Here is an 18,542-nt window from a genome sequence, read left to right on the forward strand (position 1 = left end):
GTCGGCACTAATGATGTTCGTTTACGGCAGTCTGGGGTTACTAAGAATAATGTTAAAGAGGTGTGTGAGTTAGCTAGGTCGATGTCTGAGGCAGTAGTGTGCTCTGGCCCCTTAACGATTCGACCCAGTGGCGAAACCTACAGCAGGTTGTTGTCGCTGAACCGCTGGATGTCTAAATGGTGCTCAGAAAACTGCATTGATTTTGTAGATAACTGGTCCACCTTTGAGGGAAGGCCTGGTCTTTTGAAGCGGGATGGTGTCCACCCCACGTGGGAGGGTACTGCTCGCATTTCTTGCAGCATAGGTGACAGGCTTTACCATCGCGTTAGTGTAGCGGCAGATAGTGTTAAATGACTATCCAGAGCCAAGACCAGGCAGCAGACTAACAGGCCTAACCAACTGTCTGCGAGTCGCCATCGGACGTCACCTGGAATCCTTAGGTCACAAACCATTGAGACTGTGTCTGTTTACCGTGGCAGGTGTAAGCCAAAACAAAATAAAAAAGTATGTCATAATAACTTAATTAAAATTAATCTAAATGAGCATCATGAAAACCCTAGTAAGGCTAAACTAAAGTTAGGACTTCTAAACATCAGGTCACTTGCATGCAAAACAGTAATTGTAAACGAAATAATTACAGATAATAGTCTTAGTGCCCTTTGTTTAACTGAAACATGGGCTAGACCTGATGAGTATCTAAGTTTAAATGAAGCATCTCCGCTGGGTTACAGTTATGAACATAAGCCACGTCTTAGTGGTCGTGGTGGAGGAATAGCCACAATTTATGATAAAGACATAGGTCTTACTGTAAAATCATCTCCCATAACAAACTCGTTTGAAGTTCTTATATCTGACATAACCAATAAAGGTTCATCTGATAAAACTAGTATGTTTAAGCTGGTTACTGTTTATCGACTCCCTGGTCCTTACTCAGAATTTCTTAACGAATTTGCCGATTTTCTTTCTAAATTAGTCTTATCAACTAAAAAAGCTTTAATTGTTGGTGACTTTAATATTCATTATGAGGATAAGTGTAATCCACTCAAAATTGCGTTTGACTCTTTTTTAGAATCTTTAGGCATCACCCAAAATGTAACGGGACCCACTCACCGCTGTAAACATACCTTAGATTTAATACTTACTTATGGTATAAACATAAACAACCTGGAAATTGTACCACAGAATGATTTAATCTCTGATCACTCTCTACTAATTTATGAAGTGTCCCTGTCCAATAAGGTACAGCAACCAAATCGTTTTAAATGTAAGCGCACTATTACATCTGCAACTGCAGCATCGTTCATAAACTGCCTACTAAAATTACCAAATATATCAGCATCAGAACCTAAAGAACTAGATCAGGCAACTCAAAACCTAGAGACCGTACTGCGCACAACCTTAGATAACGTAGCCCCACTCAAAACTAAACTGATTAGGGAGAAAAAACTTGCTCCTTGGTACAATGACCACACATGCGCACTTAAACAAGCAGCACGGAAATTAGAACGCAAGTGGCGGCACACTACACTGGAGGTGTATAAGATTGCTTGGAAAGATGCTCTAACTGAGTATAAACATGCACTTATGAAAGCTAAATCTTTATATTATTTGTCCCTAATAGAGAAAAATAAAAACAATCCTAGATTCCTTTTTGAGAGTGTCCAAATTAACTAAAAATGTCAATGAAACTGAATCTAATATACCACCTGACTGTACCAGCGATGATTTTTTAAAATTCTTTAACGAAAAATACGACTTCAGAGTCAGAGTGTGTCACTTGCCAATGTTAAGTATGGACTCACTCTGAGCAGCATTGGTGATAATAGTAACGAGTTAATGCAACTAAATTCCTTTAATCCAATCTCCCAAAATGAACTAACTGCATTGATTAAATCATCTAAGTCATCATCGTGTATACTCGATCCTGTTCCAACTCGTTTACTTAAAGATTTACTCCCAGCTATTGTAGAGCCCCTGCTTACATTAATCAATGCATCCCTTAGCCTTGGGTATGTTCCTAAATTGTTTAAAAGTGCTGTTATTAAACCCCTGATTAAAAACCCTAATCTTGATCCACATGTACTAGCTAATGTTAGGATGAATCTTTTGGTTCAAAAAGTCCTGAAGAAAGCAGTCGAAGGAAGTCCAGAAAGTACTCTTTAAAACACTTTATTAAGTGTAAAAATAATCTGTGAATATATATCAGAGCTAAGCCAGCCGGCGCTCCTTTTCTCCTGCAGTCTAGACACACCACGTAAGAAAGAGGCCGATCTGAGCCCGCCATCCCTTTTTTTAAACTAGTCTAGGCTCCTCCTACGCCGCTGCTGTTGGAGCCAATGAAATGTGCTAAAAAGCCCCGGGCTCCGCCTCCCCCCTTCGGTATGAGTCAGGGGGGGGGGGATCCGGGTCACGGCGTCATTTTGATCAATAGACCATGTGGTCTGGATGTAATTTATGTTTAATAATGATATGTTAAAAACCTAACAAGCCCCCCTTGAAAGCATCTTAATGCTTTCACAATAACTTTTAACTATAGGTTAGGTGTTTCTAGATCCCAGGAGATAAGGATAGCCGTCAGCAACCCCCCAATTTAACCCCTTCTGACTACATGGCCACTGGGCTGAATTTTATACAATAAAACGTTTCTAAAAATAAAAAGGCTACCAGTTAAACTAAAGGAACCGTACCTATCGCAACAGCTCCTAACCCTGAAACAAACAAACAAACAAAAAATAATAAAAACAGGAAATCAAAATAAAGTAATTTAAAAAATAGGAAATCAAAAAGAGAAGAAAAATAAAATAAACACAATGGGTGCGTAGCTTCCACAGGAAGTCCGTTCAGGTTGTCCTCCACCAGACGGAGCTGCAGATATTCAGAAGGGGCCCATAGCTCCTGTGTCTCTGCATGACTCCTAATGTCTTATGGATTCTCCCGTCGGCCTTACCTGTTTCCACAGCAGCACAAACATTTCCTAAAAATAGCAGAGTACCAAACATATATACATTGTAAACAATCCTGAACTAACCCCTTGCGTTTTGTAGCTAAACTATGTGTGTTGCACTTAACTAGTGTTTTCAAAGATGGTCTATGTGTCTGCGAACTATATGTTTGTTTGTTTTTTTCTCCTAGTCTAACTAAATTCTCCCCCCTCATCTTGTTCCGCTCCGTTGATTCCGCTGGACTCTTCTTCCACATAGTCGGTTTTGTCGGGCTTTTCTGCTGTGGGTTGTTCCCTGTTGGCTGGTTCAGTTGGTGTCACTTCTGTCTCTCGGAGTGGGTCTTCCAATTCCCACGAAGTCTGCCTCTGCCAATCCTTCCTTCATCACGGTGTGTGATCAGTAGTGCTGGTCCTCTCTCCTCGTCTTGTCTGGTCGGTTTTACCTTTAATTAAGCAGAGTTAGTAGCACTTATGCCGCTCGAAGTGGGTCTTCCGGCCCACCTTCAAGGGTATCCTCCTCATCATCATCTACATGATATCTCGACAAATCAGCCAACACCATCTGGATAACTGGTGGATCCTGCCCCCCTCTGCTTCCTCTACTCACTATATCTATTACAAATCTTCCCATTAACACCCTGATACACGGGACACAACAACCACATACCACTAAAATTGCCGTTCCCACGCATGCTGACATCACCAAACTTGCAATAACTTCCTTCCATGGCCCAAACATCTCTTCTAGCCACTTAACCCATTCATACACACATACAATCATACAACAGACAAACATATAAGCTACTTACCCAGCCCTCACCGCAGCCACCCCACTCCCAACAACGGGATACACGGCCACGGTGAGCTTAGACACCACTGCCGCAAGGCTTTCTGGGTAAAGCCCGTGCCAGACCCAGTGGCGACGCTACACTGCCCCCTCCCTAATGGTCAACCGTCCCGGTGACCCACTCACCAGCGTCCACTGGGTGGCTCCATGTCCGGACCGCACCCCATTACACTGCCGAGTCGCTCTTCCACCCACTGCTGGACCGGGCACCCTGCCCCTACAGCCACCTGGGCTAGCGCACTCGCACAGACCGGGCATATTGGCTCACCAAACCATCAGAGCCACCCAAACACCACGATCCCACTTCTGACACCAATGTGGCACCGGCGAGTAAGGAAGGTTAGCGTCAGGGCCGCAAGTGAGCTGCCTTTGGCAGTTCATTCAGTGTTTTAGCGACAGACACCCATTCATACACACATCCCTTCTGAAAAATGTCCCCTGTTTATCGGTTCTGGTTTGTTGCTCCTGAAACAGGTGTAATTGTCTTTATAAGCTTTGATGTTGGTTGGAGTTGGTTCCTGAGTTAGTGGGTGAGACATGGATAAATTCTCTATGTGTTAAATTAGACATTTTAGACCGCTTTAAACAACCTTTCGAGCAAAATCTGTAACACGTATTAAGACAAAGATAAACTGGTTTTAACGAGACACACCCTAGAACAGAAGATTCCTGCCTAGTCGAAGAATACGAGTATTCTTTTAACATTCACTGGCACAACTCACTCGGTTGTCCAAACACAACTCAGACAAAAGAACGTAAACCTCAGTACAACAACAGTGTCTACTGGAAACAAACAATTACTTCACTGCGACCGACAATGGCCCTATGGAAACAAACATATAGTTCAGGGCAATCGACAGTGATCCCCTGGAAACAAACAATTACTTCACAATTTGTCTCTCATACTGCATTAACCCTTCCTGCTATATAAAATTCCACTTCAAACAGTTCAAACTGATCAGAGCAGAAGGTGCATACACATTACATCTAACATTTTCTACACTTATTCTACTTCATCATCGCCGCATGCTAGAGAGCCTTCAAATTTTCTAAATCACATTTTTTCCAATACAAAATCACCAATCCACTATTTATTATTTACTCTGCCATACTTAAAATAACAACAGCTCTGCTATATCAACTTCCATCAGTCCTACAAACCCCTGACTTATATTTATTCATTCAGATTTTTACCCCAACTTTTGGTCACTGGTACTAACACACCTCCTGCTTCTAACAATACAGACTACATTTCCCACAATCCAACAGACTCTCACATGACCATCTCCTGCTCAGCCAATCCCTCATGCTCATCATCACCAGCGCTTTGATCCACTTTGGCTTTCTTGAATCACATTAAACTCTACTTAAACAGTTCCATTTAGTTAACTCACTGCAAAGTACTACCAACCTATACTATCTCTATTGTATTATTGTTACATCTCCCTACAAATGTCATTAACCCCACATCACTATGGTACCTGCATCCCTACTCTCACTAAAACACAAGCACTTGTAGCTCTTTCTAATTTACTCTTGTAACCAAAACTTTTTCTACACGAATTATTGTTATTCTAATCCCTTACTGTAAAATACATCCAAAACCTCTATAAGATGTTACCGAACCCCTCACTTTTTATTATGGAACCCAGATCTTCAGGTGGATGTCTATTAAAACACACTACTGTCCCACACGGTCTTGAGATTTCACTGCATAACGTCTCCATCCAGTCTCACATCAGCTTTCCCTTCCTATTGTCTGATGATGTCATTACTTTGGCATTCTGTACCTCAGCACCCCATATGCCTCTTGAACACTGCTTTACTCAAACATCAGAATGCAACAACAGCCATGACACACATCTGCAAGATCTGGTATTCATAATTTTTACATCATCTTTGGTACTGCATAAGTGTCCACCATCCTCAGCCAATACACAGTAGATTAAATATCAGACTTCTCTTTACTCATGCAGGGCCTGCAGTTTATGGCCTCAACCTCCCGCTGGGTTGCTATGTGTCTGTGAAACCTATGACCTGGGTCTCCAGTCACCCCCCTTCATGTACTTCTCTCCTAACAAGTTATTTTCTTCTCACTATTCCCTCAATCTTTAAATTGCACTCGTCTGCCACTCATCTATGATCATGCATAGTATTGCCACAAGGTTTACTGCACCACATTGAACCAATCTAACTTCTTCAATAAACTATATAGTATAAAATGAGTGAGTTGACCTGATCAATTAGCTAGAAAAGATTCATCGGATACAACACAAGCATCAAATATTACCAATTGCCAATTAACAATTTCCAAAAAATATTACCAATTAAATTGAATCTTACCGGAGTCCGTGTAAGCAATTATATTTAATCTCCTGAGACCCGAGCTTTGATTTTTTCAATGCATTTTTCCTATTCCTTTTGTTTTTAACCTTATTAGTTGGGCGACACAGTGGCTCAGTGGGTAGTACCGTCGCACACTGTCACAGCAAGAAGGTCCCCCCTCCGCGGAGCCCGCATGTTGTCGGCTTTCCCCGGGTGCTCCGGTTTCCTCCCACAGTCCAAAGACATGCCAGCGAGGCGAACCAGAGACACTGAACTGTCCATGTCTGTGCCCGATATAACCTGAATCCCGTGCAATGAGCAACCACCGTTTCCTGTCATAAATGCAACCAAAGTGCAAAACATAACGTCAAAATCTCAATAAAGAAGCAAACAAACTTTATTAGTGTTCTAGTACTTTTGCTACCACTAGCTGGCAGACAAAAGTGTCCACTAATGGGGACAATCGATCGAAGTTTAGCAGGTCAAGGAATAAGGCATAACAAAACCAAAATTTAATGTCCTCATATGTGAGGTAAGACTGAAGATTACCTTCACCAGGCGTCCCTAAATCTGCATGCATATACGTACCTGAATCTGCATGCATATCCGTAGGTCTGCCAGTCCAGCTGCCCCAGCACAATGTATCACAGGATTTCATACACAAAGCAGCATATTAAACATAAATTCTTATTCCTGCCATAATACTCCCCCCTTTTTCAAATTTTACAATCAAATCTTGAAAATAAAATATTAAATAAACCTTCTAAATGTGTTTATCCTGTTGGAAAGCACAGAATTTTAAAGTTAGTTCAATCAAAGTCTGGTGTTAGCTGGACCTGTAAACAAATAATGTCGTTATTGAGCAGTGGAAGGTGTGCAACAGCTTTGTCGGCAGTGTCACCTCTGGCATTGTCCTGTAAAATTGGAACAAAACTTTACTTAAATAGTTCCACTTAAATTGAATAGGAGGGACAATGACACAAAGTATCATTTGCTAAAATTTTAACTAAGCCCACTTGTTTCCTGTCTGTTGCAGCATCTCTGGATGCAAATCCTTTCACAAACATTTCCAATTCAGGATTCCTATCAGGCCCAGAAAAAATAGATAGAGTAATACAGTCATGATGTTCACCATCTCCTGCAATTAGTAAAAAGTGGTAGGATTAAGTACATTACAGCATTTGATAATAATGTTAAATTTTAGAAGTACACTGTAGTATTTATACAATCATTAACTTGATACGTGAGATGTTTTCCTTTCAGTTATAGAACATAATTTGGCACTAACCGAGTTAGATAAGTATAACCCTCAAGATCACTTAGTATAACTACGGATATTTCTGTAGCAGACAAAGACAAAGAAAATTCTGCACAAATCCAGAAGGGATCAGAGTCCCTGTCTTGTACAGAAATAGTGGTACCTTCAGGCATTATTTCCAATTTAATTCAAGAGGCAAACAAATGATCACACCTCATAAGATTTATAGGGCTATGAAATCTCACTCTTCACAACTACACAATATTTTAGAAACAGTAATATAATAGCTTTTACCTTTTACTTGTATTCAGCATCGAGTAAACAGCAGGGGGTCTCCTCTGTGTAATGTAAACAGGAGTGGATACAAACCTCAACAGTAGTTTTTAATTCAAATGTAATAGAAGAAACGTTGTCCTTAACTCAAAAGCAATAAAAGAAACATGTTGATGCAACACTTAAAACAGTTAGGGATGTGTAATGTGTCATTTCAAATGACATAAAACTTTTTTCAAACTGTATAAACACTAGCGATGTGTCGCAAAATGATTCGAATCTATGAATCGGCTCTTCTAACCGAAACAAAGGAACCGACTCTTCCGGCAGTCGCCATGTAAACACGCGGCTCTTCAAAAGGAACCGAGACAAAAGACTCGACTCCCTGTCGCAACTCACTGAATTCGCGATTTCTTTAGCGTTTTTTATTTTTATTTTTCTCGGTAACAGATGCTATTCAAAATGTAACAATTACTAATACAAAACATACTTAAGCAAAAGCAAAATTACAGTCTGTGAAATGTGCTTTAAAAACTACTGTGTTACAGTAACCAGTGCGATCAGTGCGATCAGAGCGGTAACACTAAGCACTGGATTCGTGTATGTATGTGTATTGATCGAATTTGTTTAAAATCATATCCCCGCTATTGAAACATTCCCCACTTGCGACATTTTGATGTCGAATTATTGTCCAGTACTACCCCATACATTAAACAAAGAAACAATATAACAATCTCTCAACAATACATGAACCAATACACCCAGCAAATCTCCTATCACGACTAACAAGCGCTGTGTTACTCACAAAATTTTAATCTTATTCACTATAACAACTCTGATTAAGGAGATTTTCCTTAATTATGTGTGAAAATGTCCTATGTCACACATGGATGAATTCCACTCTAAGTACCCCCTTTCCTGGTTTAAGAACCTTAAAGTTCAAGAACGCTATCTACCTTAAAACACACTTAATAAGGTACCATAAATACTTCATCTTAACTCAGTTATCTTAAGATTATAAAAATAAAGTTGATTATAAAATTAACTGCAGCACTTACCCAATCCAGGCGTACAAAGACAGCCGATGGATAAGATACGGCAAGCTGCTCACATAGAGCCAAAAATGGCGGATACACAGAAAACCACGCTCAGCTCTCCCAGAGCCAAAATGGTGGACAGACAGAAAACCACGCTCAGCTCTCAAGAAACAAAATGGCGGATAGACGGGAGACCACGTTGCATTCCCAAGACAAAATGGCGTACAGACAGAAAGCCACGCTGCGTTCTCAAGAAACAAAATGGCGGATAGACGGGAGACCACGTTGCATTCCCAAGACAAAATGGCGTACAGACAGAAAGCCACGCTGCGTTCTCAAGAAACAAAATGGCGCCGACAACAAAAGAAACCACGTTGCACATCCAGCACACGGTTTCACAGACAAACATACACAGAGACTTACTGACAAACAAAACTCCTGATGTACTGTTTTCGAACCAAATTTAGAATTTAAAGTAGTCTAATTAACCGAACTCCGTTCCCAAAACAGTCAAGTCCGAATTTTAGGACAATCTTTTACATAGAATCCCGTTTTTTGAAACTGCCAGACGCCTAAGATTTCCACGTTCAAATCATAGAACCCCGTCCTTTGAACTGCCAGGTAATAGATTTCCAACGTTTGCTCATTCATAGAATCCCGTTTTTTTAAAACTGCCAGACCCTAGGTTTTACAACGCTCGAATTATAGAATCTATAGAATTAACCCAGTCCCAGACTCGTTAAAACTTAGATCTTTCGAATCACGCGCCCCTGCTTTTGAAACAGACAGACACGTTTCGCTCCAATGGTGTTCCGGGTGAAGCCTCTGCCGAACAGCCCTTTACCGTTTATTTTGCTCGGTCTGATTCAAACTCAGCAATCAGGAAACATAAATTTTTTAGCTCCAACATATATTCACAGTTTTAAACTATCTAATGATACTTTAGTAATTTAATCAGACACTTACGGATTCTGAGATTCACTTTCACACTCAATACGCTAAATAATAAATGCATCTAATATATTCAGAGAACATCTGTTTACCTTGTAGTAGGCGCGCGCCTCGTATTGAGCACAAAAGATTTTCAGAATTCCTGGTCTTACCTTGATCAGCTGAATCGATTCGATGCTATCTCAGGCCTCCTGAACCATCCTCTGGCTACCATTTGTTAGGATGAATCTTTTGGTTCAAAAAGTCCTGAAGAAAGCAGTCGAAGGAAGTCCAGAAAGTACTCTTTAAAACACTTTATTAAGTGTAAAAATAATCTGTGAATATATATCAGAGCTAAGCCAGCCGGCGCTCCTTTTCTCCTGCAGTCTAGACACACCACGTAAGAAAGAGGCCGATCTGAGCCCGCCATCCCTTTTTTTAAACTAGTCTAGGCTCCTCCTACGCCGCTGCTGTTGGAGCCAATGAAATGTGCTAAAAAGCCCCGGGCTCCGCCTCCCCCCTTCGGTATGAGTCAGGGGGGGGGGGATCCGGGTCACGGCGTCATTTTGATCAATAGACCATGTGGTCTGGATGTAATTTATGTTTAATAATGATATGTTAAAAACCTAACACTAATTATAGGCCAATTTCAAATCTTCCTTTTGTCTCTAAGATATTAGAAAAAGTTGTTTCCAAACAATTATGTTCTTATTTGAATGAAAATTGTATTCATGAAAAATTTCAATCAGGATTTAGACCCAATCATAGTACCGAAACCGCATTAATTAGAGTAGTTAACGAGTTGTTAATGTCTTCTGATAATGGATGTGTCTCTTTTCTTGTTCTATTAGATCTTAGTGCAGCGTTTGATACGGTCGATCATAACATTTTACTGGAGAGGCTATAAAATACAGTAGGTGTTAAAGGACTCGCACTCTCTTGGTTTCAATCATATTTGACTGACCGCTCGCAATTTGTTTATGTAAATAATAAATGCTCGGAAACTACAAAAGTAAAGTGTGGTGTTCCACAGGGGTCGGTACTTGGACCGCTATTATTTACACTCTATATGCTTCCACTAGGTGAAATTATTCATAAACATGGCATAAAATTTCACTGCTATGCAGATGACACACAGCTGTATATATCAGCCAAACCAAATGATACTGACACAATCAGTAAGATTGAAGATTGTGTAAATGACATAAAAAACTGGATGTCGTGTAATTTTCTTTTACTTAATTCAGATAAAACTGAGGTTTTACTTGTTGGCTCTAAAGCTGCAAGAGACAAGTTGTCTAACCTGGTGCTGAACCTAAACACTTTCTCTGTTACTCCTAGCTCTGATGTAAAAAACTTAGGTGTCACAATAGATTCAGATCTTTCCTTTGATACACACATTAATAATATTACTAGAGTTGCTTTCTATTATTTGTGCAATATCTCTAAAATAAGAAATATACTATCTGTTAATGACGCTGAAAAACTGATCCATGCGTTTATAACTTCTCGGTTAGATTATTGTAATGCTCTTCTAACTGGATGCTCTGGTAGATCCATAAACAAACTCCAGTTAGTTCAAAATGCAGCAGCTCGAGTGCTAACTAGAACTAAAAAATTTGATCATATTACTCCTGTTCTATCATCTCTACACTGGCTGCCAGTTAAATTCCGCATTGAATACAAAATACTTTTACTAACCTATAAAGCGCTACACGGTCTGGCTCCACAGTATCTGAGTGAACTTATTAATCACTACAACCCAGCACTTCGTTCACAAGATGCAGGGTTACTTATAGTTCCTAAAATTAAAAAGACCACAGCTGGTGGAAGAGCATTTTCTTACAAAGCTCCACAACTTTGGAATAATCTTCCTGCCTCTGTTCGGGATTCGGACACAGTCTCAATGTTTAAGTCTAGACTGAAAACATATTTATTTTCTCAGGCTTTTGATTAATATAGACAAAGGCGCAGAGCTTGGGGGTTCTTGGTCATAGAAACTTGTGGTGATCAGGGATGTTGGGTTGCTGTCGTTCTGCCTCTCTTATCCGATCACTCAGGTTTGATGACGGTGGGGAGATGGGCGCTGATGTCCTGTGAAAGCCTTCATGACCTTGTTACCTGCTCGCTCTCCCTTTTAGTTATGCTGTAATAATTAGGGCTGCCGGAGTCTAAAACTCTCTGTAAAACTGTCTTACTCAACTAGCATTGTACATTATTAACTACATTCTTTGTTGTTTTACTCCAAAGGCATTCTGATGGAAACCTGTTTACCCGCCGAGGTTAAGAATTATAGTCGAGACTGCCGTGACAACTATGCTGCTCCTGCCGGATGTGACGGGTCTGGAGTAATTGCACCAAGAGTGACAAGAAATCACTACAGACTTTATTGAAGACTAGAGCGAAGAACAACTCTATTATTATTTATCTATTTATCTATTTATTACCAGTTATAACTTTTAGATTATTTAATTCTGTGTTTGTATGCTCTGTGTAAATCGTGTATTTATTTAAAGTATCCTCCAGGCCACCCAAGAAGGATGGGCCCTGCTGAGTCTGGTTCCTCTCAAGGTTTCTTCCTGTAATTTTCAGGGAGTTTTTCCTTGCCACAGTTGCCCTCGGCTTGCTAAACAGGTTTTTTTTTTTGTATCTGTTGGTCCTAGATTTTGTAAAGTTGCTTTGAGACAATGTCTATTGTAAAAAGCGCTATATAAATAAAGTTGACTTGACGACTTGACTTTTCCTCTTATTTACCTCTGTATTCTCTATTTCTCTTTTTCTCTATTTCTTCTCATATTTCTTTTAACCATAAATTTATCTTTAATCCTTAACTTTACTTAATTAGCACCTGATTAATTTCTAACGAAAAGAGACTAACGCTGACGATTTACTGGTAATAAAGCTAAACAGGCCTGTGCTATATTACTCTTACGTGGCGCAATTAGTACTCTTACTCGTTAATAAATTAAGGCTATTCCACACACTTTTTTTTTTCTTACTTCTACTTAAACTTTTTCCTTTTCCATCCTTATTAACTCTATTCCCATAACCCCCCTTTATTGCGAAGTTTACTACGCCGATAATAATAATAATTTTTACTCCAATAATGCTCGGAGGAAGGCAGCCGATTCCTTCTCTGACTCCAATGAAATTTGCTTCTCCTTATATATTTGAATATTCATACAAAAAAACATATGGAATGTATTAGGTGTGTCATTTTCTTAAAACTCAGTAGATTCCCACAGTCCTACAGACAGCCAGGGACTCTGTGTGATTGATATATCTTCTATAGAATAACAGAAAATGTATACAGAACGAACATGGCCCCATGTTTCCCAGAAACTCAGAGAGAACATAAATGAATAACAGAAGTGGAGGGTACGGTTATGAAGCAAAATAACATACGTATGGAGCTAATTTAGTGCCAAAACTTCGCAAACAAACAGAACGTATTCTGTAAATGTGATTCGATTTGCAAACAAACACAACACGATCTACAAATAAAAACACTATTTGTAAACAAACACAACACGATCTACAAATAAAAAACACGACTATCTAACGCACACAGTGTGATTTACAAATACAAAACACCACTGTTGCAAATGCATATGTGACTTTCAAATAAATGCACAGCTGTTTTCTAATACACTGCACTTCACAAACAAATAGAACACGTTTTACAAATACAATCGCTGTTCCGCAAATGACGTTTGTGAATCACGTGACTTTTGGCACTGTTCTGGCGCCGTGTGTCAGATTTTCTCACAAATGCATCCCGACTCGTACAAATGCGTTGCACCTGAGCAGTAGGGGGCGCTGTGGTACACTTTTCAGCATTTACTGGAGCGGTCAAGCAAGCCTCCACTTCGAAATGCTCAATCAAATCAGCCCCCACATTGTTTGTGAAGATGTGCGCTTATAATCTCTAATAATAATGAGAGAATTTTAATAACAGTTTAGAGTGAAAATAATAGAAATGTGACAAAAAAAAGTCTTTATTTAGAAATGATACATCAGAATGGTCTGATACTGAGTGTTTTTTTTTTTTTTTTTTTTTTTTTTTTGTTTATTAGGATTTTAATGTTATGTTTTACACTTTGGTTACATTCATGACAGGAACAGTAGTTACTCATCACACAAAGTTCTTCAGTTCTCAAGGTTATATTGAACACAGTCTTGGACAATTTAGTGTCTCCAATTCATCTCACTTGCATGTTTTTGGACTGTGGGAGGAAACTGGAGCACCCGGAGGAAACCCACACAGACACAGGGAGAACATGCAAACACCACACAGAAAGGACCCGGACCGCCCCACCTGGGGATCGAACCCAGGACTTTCTTGCTACTTTAAATTTAAAGTCAACTAAAATGTCATCTAAGCTCTTCCGTTTTAATTTAGATTATTATTAGTTATTAAATGGAATAATCTTGATTACATAAAGTGTTATTGTCATTAAAATGAATTCCACTTCATAATGATAGTACACCACCTGTAGTTTACAACCATGAAAACCATGACAAGTACGATAGGAAAACTGAGCTTCATAAAAACCAAAAACTCTCGCTATCCTGCACTAAACCCTGCACTAAACTCACCAAGCTCACGTGTCGTATACCCGGTTTTAAAAAAGGAGGACCTAAATTAGGACCACATTTAATCACAGAGAATCAGATGTAACTGACCCCGACTGGAACAATATTTGACACAACGGTTTTTATCAATCACTTCCCAAACAACATCTGAGTCTAAAGATCACGTATGAATGTTTCTGTGTAACCGTCATGAGTGGACAAAGCACCAGATCATGTTACACATGGACCACGTCTCATAATTCATCAGCATCTATGACTGAAAACTCCTCCCACACCATCCAGTGATCCATATCAACACGCTCGTCGCTTCCCTTCACCCCTTTAGTGAAACTTCACACCCCTCCAGCCATTCTGAACTCCAGCTCCAACCTTCAGTTCAACCTATTTTCCTCTCTCGCTCTGATAATGCTGAAGACTCGGTGTGCACTCACAAGAGCAGAAGGTGAAGCTCAGAAGTGATGGGGTGTGGTGTCTGCTGTACGTATCATTGACGTATTGCAGGTAAACTTTTCAACTCAAGAGTAACAACTATTTACATAAAATTTGGGTAATATTTTACTCTCAAGCACTAGAGTAAAGAAGTAACAGGAGGGTGGAGAACAGTCTGAGCTTTAACACATGATTACTGGTTATGACGAAATAGATTCAGTGGAACAAAAAAGTATCAGGAGAACTGAACAGATTCGTTTGTTACATTATTTATAAGATTAATGAAACGTTAGTTTGACGTAAACCTGCTCGTATCGGTCACTACTCTTAGATAACCAGGGAGCAGTCTGGATGGTGGAGGAAGGTGTGGTGTGTTACAGCTTAAAATGTTTAACTGAACCCGGAACCCACAGCGGATAACGAGCTTAACGAGGTAAAAAGTGTGAAATTTCGAGGGAACCCTAACCCTGCTACGGTCTGATTGTGAGAAGTGCATCAGGGGTTGGGTCGAACCTGTGCATAGTTCTTGATGACCTGAGAGAAACGGATCACTTTTATGTTGGGAGTTTTTGCTTTGAAGTCCTGCCACAGGTACTCAGGTGAGAGCACCTTGCTGGGTTTGTTGTACAGGAAGTACTTGTTTAAATGAGACTCCTCTTGCCACACCGCCTCGATTTTATTTTCTCGGTCCACGTCCAGCTGTTTGCGACACGTCTTGGTGAGTTTGAGCACCCTGTCCACGCGCCCCCCGATCACTGCACCCCCATAGTAGTAGTCCCCCTCTTCTTGCCGGATGTAGGCCTGCGATTCAGGCCGCCGCTCGTATGGAAATTTGTTTCGCGATTGTCCGTAATACCCAGGATGCAGAGTGGCGATGATGTCACCCAAAGACTCCGCCCCCCAGGGGCCATAGAACTTGCAGTCCACGTCAAGACTGAATATGTACTCGGCTTTGTGAATGAGGTGTTCCTCGATCAGCTTCTCGATCATCTCCATTCTCCTCAGCGTGATTTCCTGCCAGCGGTCCGAGCTCGCCGTTTTTAGAACAGTCAGCTTACGTCCCGGACTCAGAGTCACCTCTGGAACATCGTCCGGCCGATCAGTAAACACGTAATAATAAACGTTGTAATGCAGAAAAAAGTTCTTCTCTGCCGTCTCCAAAAAGTCCTTCAGGAAGTCAACGTACCTGCAGGAAGTTCAATTATTTACATTATTTACATTTACGTCAACTATTACTGAAATAACATAAATAATGGAACGAAACGCGGGTCCATGTAAACGACTGAAACATGTAGTCTGACTGTAACAACGCAGTATGAGTGAAGTAACGGTAACGGTGATGACCTACTTGCCCAAAGCAAATACGGTGGTTGCCACTGTGATGTTTTGTTGTTTGTAAATGACGTCAATCACTGTCTGATCGAATGTGCCGTCCCAAACTATTGGAGCTAACCATGGGGTTGTCGTGACAACATCCGGCCGTCTAAAATACACACACACACACACACACACACACACAGATGGCCTCTCATAATTCTTGGCTGCATTCTCTCTTATGCACCACCAAACACCACCAAACACACTATCATTGTCTCTCACCTTCACTATCAAGCTCCCTCTCACACACAGTCTCTCTCTCACACACACACACACACAGTCTCTCACACACACACACGGTCTCTCTCTCACACACACACACACGGTCTCTCTCACACACACACACACACACACACACGGTCTCTCTCTCACACACACACACACACACAGTCTCTCACACACACACACGGTCTCGCTCACACACACACACACGGTCTCTCACACACACACACGCAGTCTCTCACACACACACACACACACACACGGTCTCTCACACACACACACGGTCTCGCTCACACACACACACACACACGGTCTCTCTCTTACACACACACGGTCTCTTTCTCTCACACACACACACACGGTCTCTCTCACACACACACACGGTCTCTCAAAGGTGAAATTTGTAGTTACTCACATATTCGTCACACTGGGCTGATTATATAAAGTCCTGAAAAAAGTTTGTAATATAAAAAATAAATGAGTGATAAATTTAATGTAATTATTTAAAACTCTTTACATTTACAGATGTATATACAGAAATACATACATACATAAATACAGTGGTGTAAAAAGTATGTGCCCCCTTTCTGATGGCTGCTGTTACTGTGTTTTGGTCTCTCAGAATTATTTGTTTGATTTTATTTAGATAAAAATTCATAAAACATTAAAATTCTCTTCCTTTGTGTCATACCAAAAAGCCTTAAACACGGCCACACTAAATGTTTCCATAACATCTGGAACGGTGGGAGTTTGAAATTGATTCTCTGACTGCGGTAACACGTTTTAACTGATAAATTTTAAAACATAAAATAAAAGACTAACTAACGGTTAGAGTTTAGATCTAAATGTGTGTGTGTATAAGTGAGTGTGTGTGTGTAAGTGAGTGTGTGTGTGTATAAGTGAGTGTGTGTGTGTGTGTATAAGTGAGTGTGTGTGTGTATAAGTGAGTGTGTGTGTGTGTGTGTGTATGTATGTATAAGTGAGTGTGTGTGTATAAGTGAGTGTGTGTGTGTGTGTGTGTGTGTATAAGTGAGTGTGTGTGTATAAGTGAGTGTGTGTGTGTGTGTGTGTGTGTATAAGTGAGTGTGTGTGTGTGTGTGTGTGTGTATAAGTGAGTGTGTGTGTGTGTATGTATGTATAAGTGAGTGTGTGTGTATAAGTAAGTGTGTGTGTGTATAAGTGAGTGTGTGTGTGTGTATAAGTGAGTGTGTGTGTGTGTATAAGTGAGTGTGTGTGTGTGTGAGTGTGTGTGTGTATAAGTGAGTGTGTGTGTGTGTATGTATGTATAAGTGAGTGTGTGTGTATAAGTGAGTGTGTGTGTGTATAAGTGAGTGTGTGTGTGTATGTATGTATAAGTGAGTGTGTGTGTATAAGTAAGTGTGTGTGTGTATGAGTGTGTGTGTGTAAAAGTGAGTGTGTGTGTGTGTGTATAAGTGAGTGTGTGTGTGTATAAGTGAGTGTGTGTGTGTATAAGTAAGTGTGTGTGTAAAAGTGAGTGTAAGTGAGTGTGTGTGTGTATAAGTGAGTGTGTGTGTGTGTGTATGAGTGTGTGTTTGTGTAAAAGTGAGTGTAAGTGAGTGTGTGTGTATAAGTGAGTGTGTGTGTGTATAAGTGTGTGTGTGTGTGTATAAGTGAGTGTGTGTGTGTATAAGTGAGTGTGTGTGTGTATAAGTGTGTGTGTGTGTATAAGTGAGTGTGTGTGTGTATAAGTGAGTGTGTGTGTGTGTATAAGTAAGTGTGTGTGTAAAAGTGAGTGTAAGTGAGTGTGTGTGTATAAGTGAGTGTGTGTGTGTATAAGTGAGTGTGTGTATAAGTGTGTGTGTGTGTATAAGTGAGTGTGTGTGTGTATAAGTGAGTGAGTGTGTGTGTATAAGTGAGTGTGTGTGTGTATAAGTGAGTGTGTGTATAAGTGTGTGTGTGTGTATAAGTGAGTGTGTGTGTGTGTATAAGTGAGTGTGTGTGTAAAAGTGAGTGTAAGTGAGTGTGTGTGTGTATAAGTGAGTGTGTGTGTGTGTATAAGTGTGTGTGTGTGTATAAGTGAGTGTGTGTGTGTATAAGTGAGTGTGTGTGTGTATAAGTGTGTGTGTGTGTATAAGTGAGTGTGTGTGTGTATAAGTGAGTGTGTGTGTGTGTATAAGTAAGTGTGTGTGTAAAAGTGAGTGTAAGTGAGTGTGTGTGTATAAGTGAGTGTGTGTGTATAAGTGAGTGTGTGTATAAGTGAGTGAGTGTGTGTGTGTATAAGTGAGTGTGTGTGTGTGTGTATGTATGTATAAGTGAGTGTGTGTGTATAAGTGAGTGTGTGTGTGT

At 40.3% G+C, this 18,542-nt stretch overlaps 1 protein-coding gene across 1 annotated transcript in view; it reads right to left on the minus strand.

The window, feature by feature from the left end:
• Positions 1 to 15,131: 15,131 nt before the first annotated feature.
• The window catches only part of LOC134328464 (globoside alpha-1,3-N-acetylgalactosaminyltransferase 1-like), a 17,179-nt gene continuing 13,768 nt past the window's right edge, over positions 15,132 to 18,542 (minus strand). Inside the window, exons 3-4 of the mRNA XM_063009557.1 lie at positions 15,985 to 16,119; positions 15,132 to 15,822 (exon numbers count right to left, since the gene is read on the minus strand). Coding sequence (XP_062865627.1) covers positions 15,132 to 15,822; positions 15,985 to 16,119 — 826 coding nt within the window. The remainder of the gene's footprint in view (positions 15,823 to 15,984; positions 16,120 to 18,542) is intronic.

This window comes from Trichomycterus rosablanca, chromosome 15, assembly GCF_030014385.1.
Source record: "Trichomycterus rosablanca isolate fTriRos1 chromosome 15, fTriRos1.hap1, whole genome shotgun sequence".
Lineage (NCBI taxonomy): Eukaryota > Metazoa > Chordata > Actinopteri > Siluriformes > Trichomycteridae > Trichomycterus > Trichomycterus rosablanca.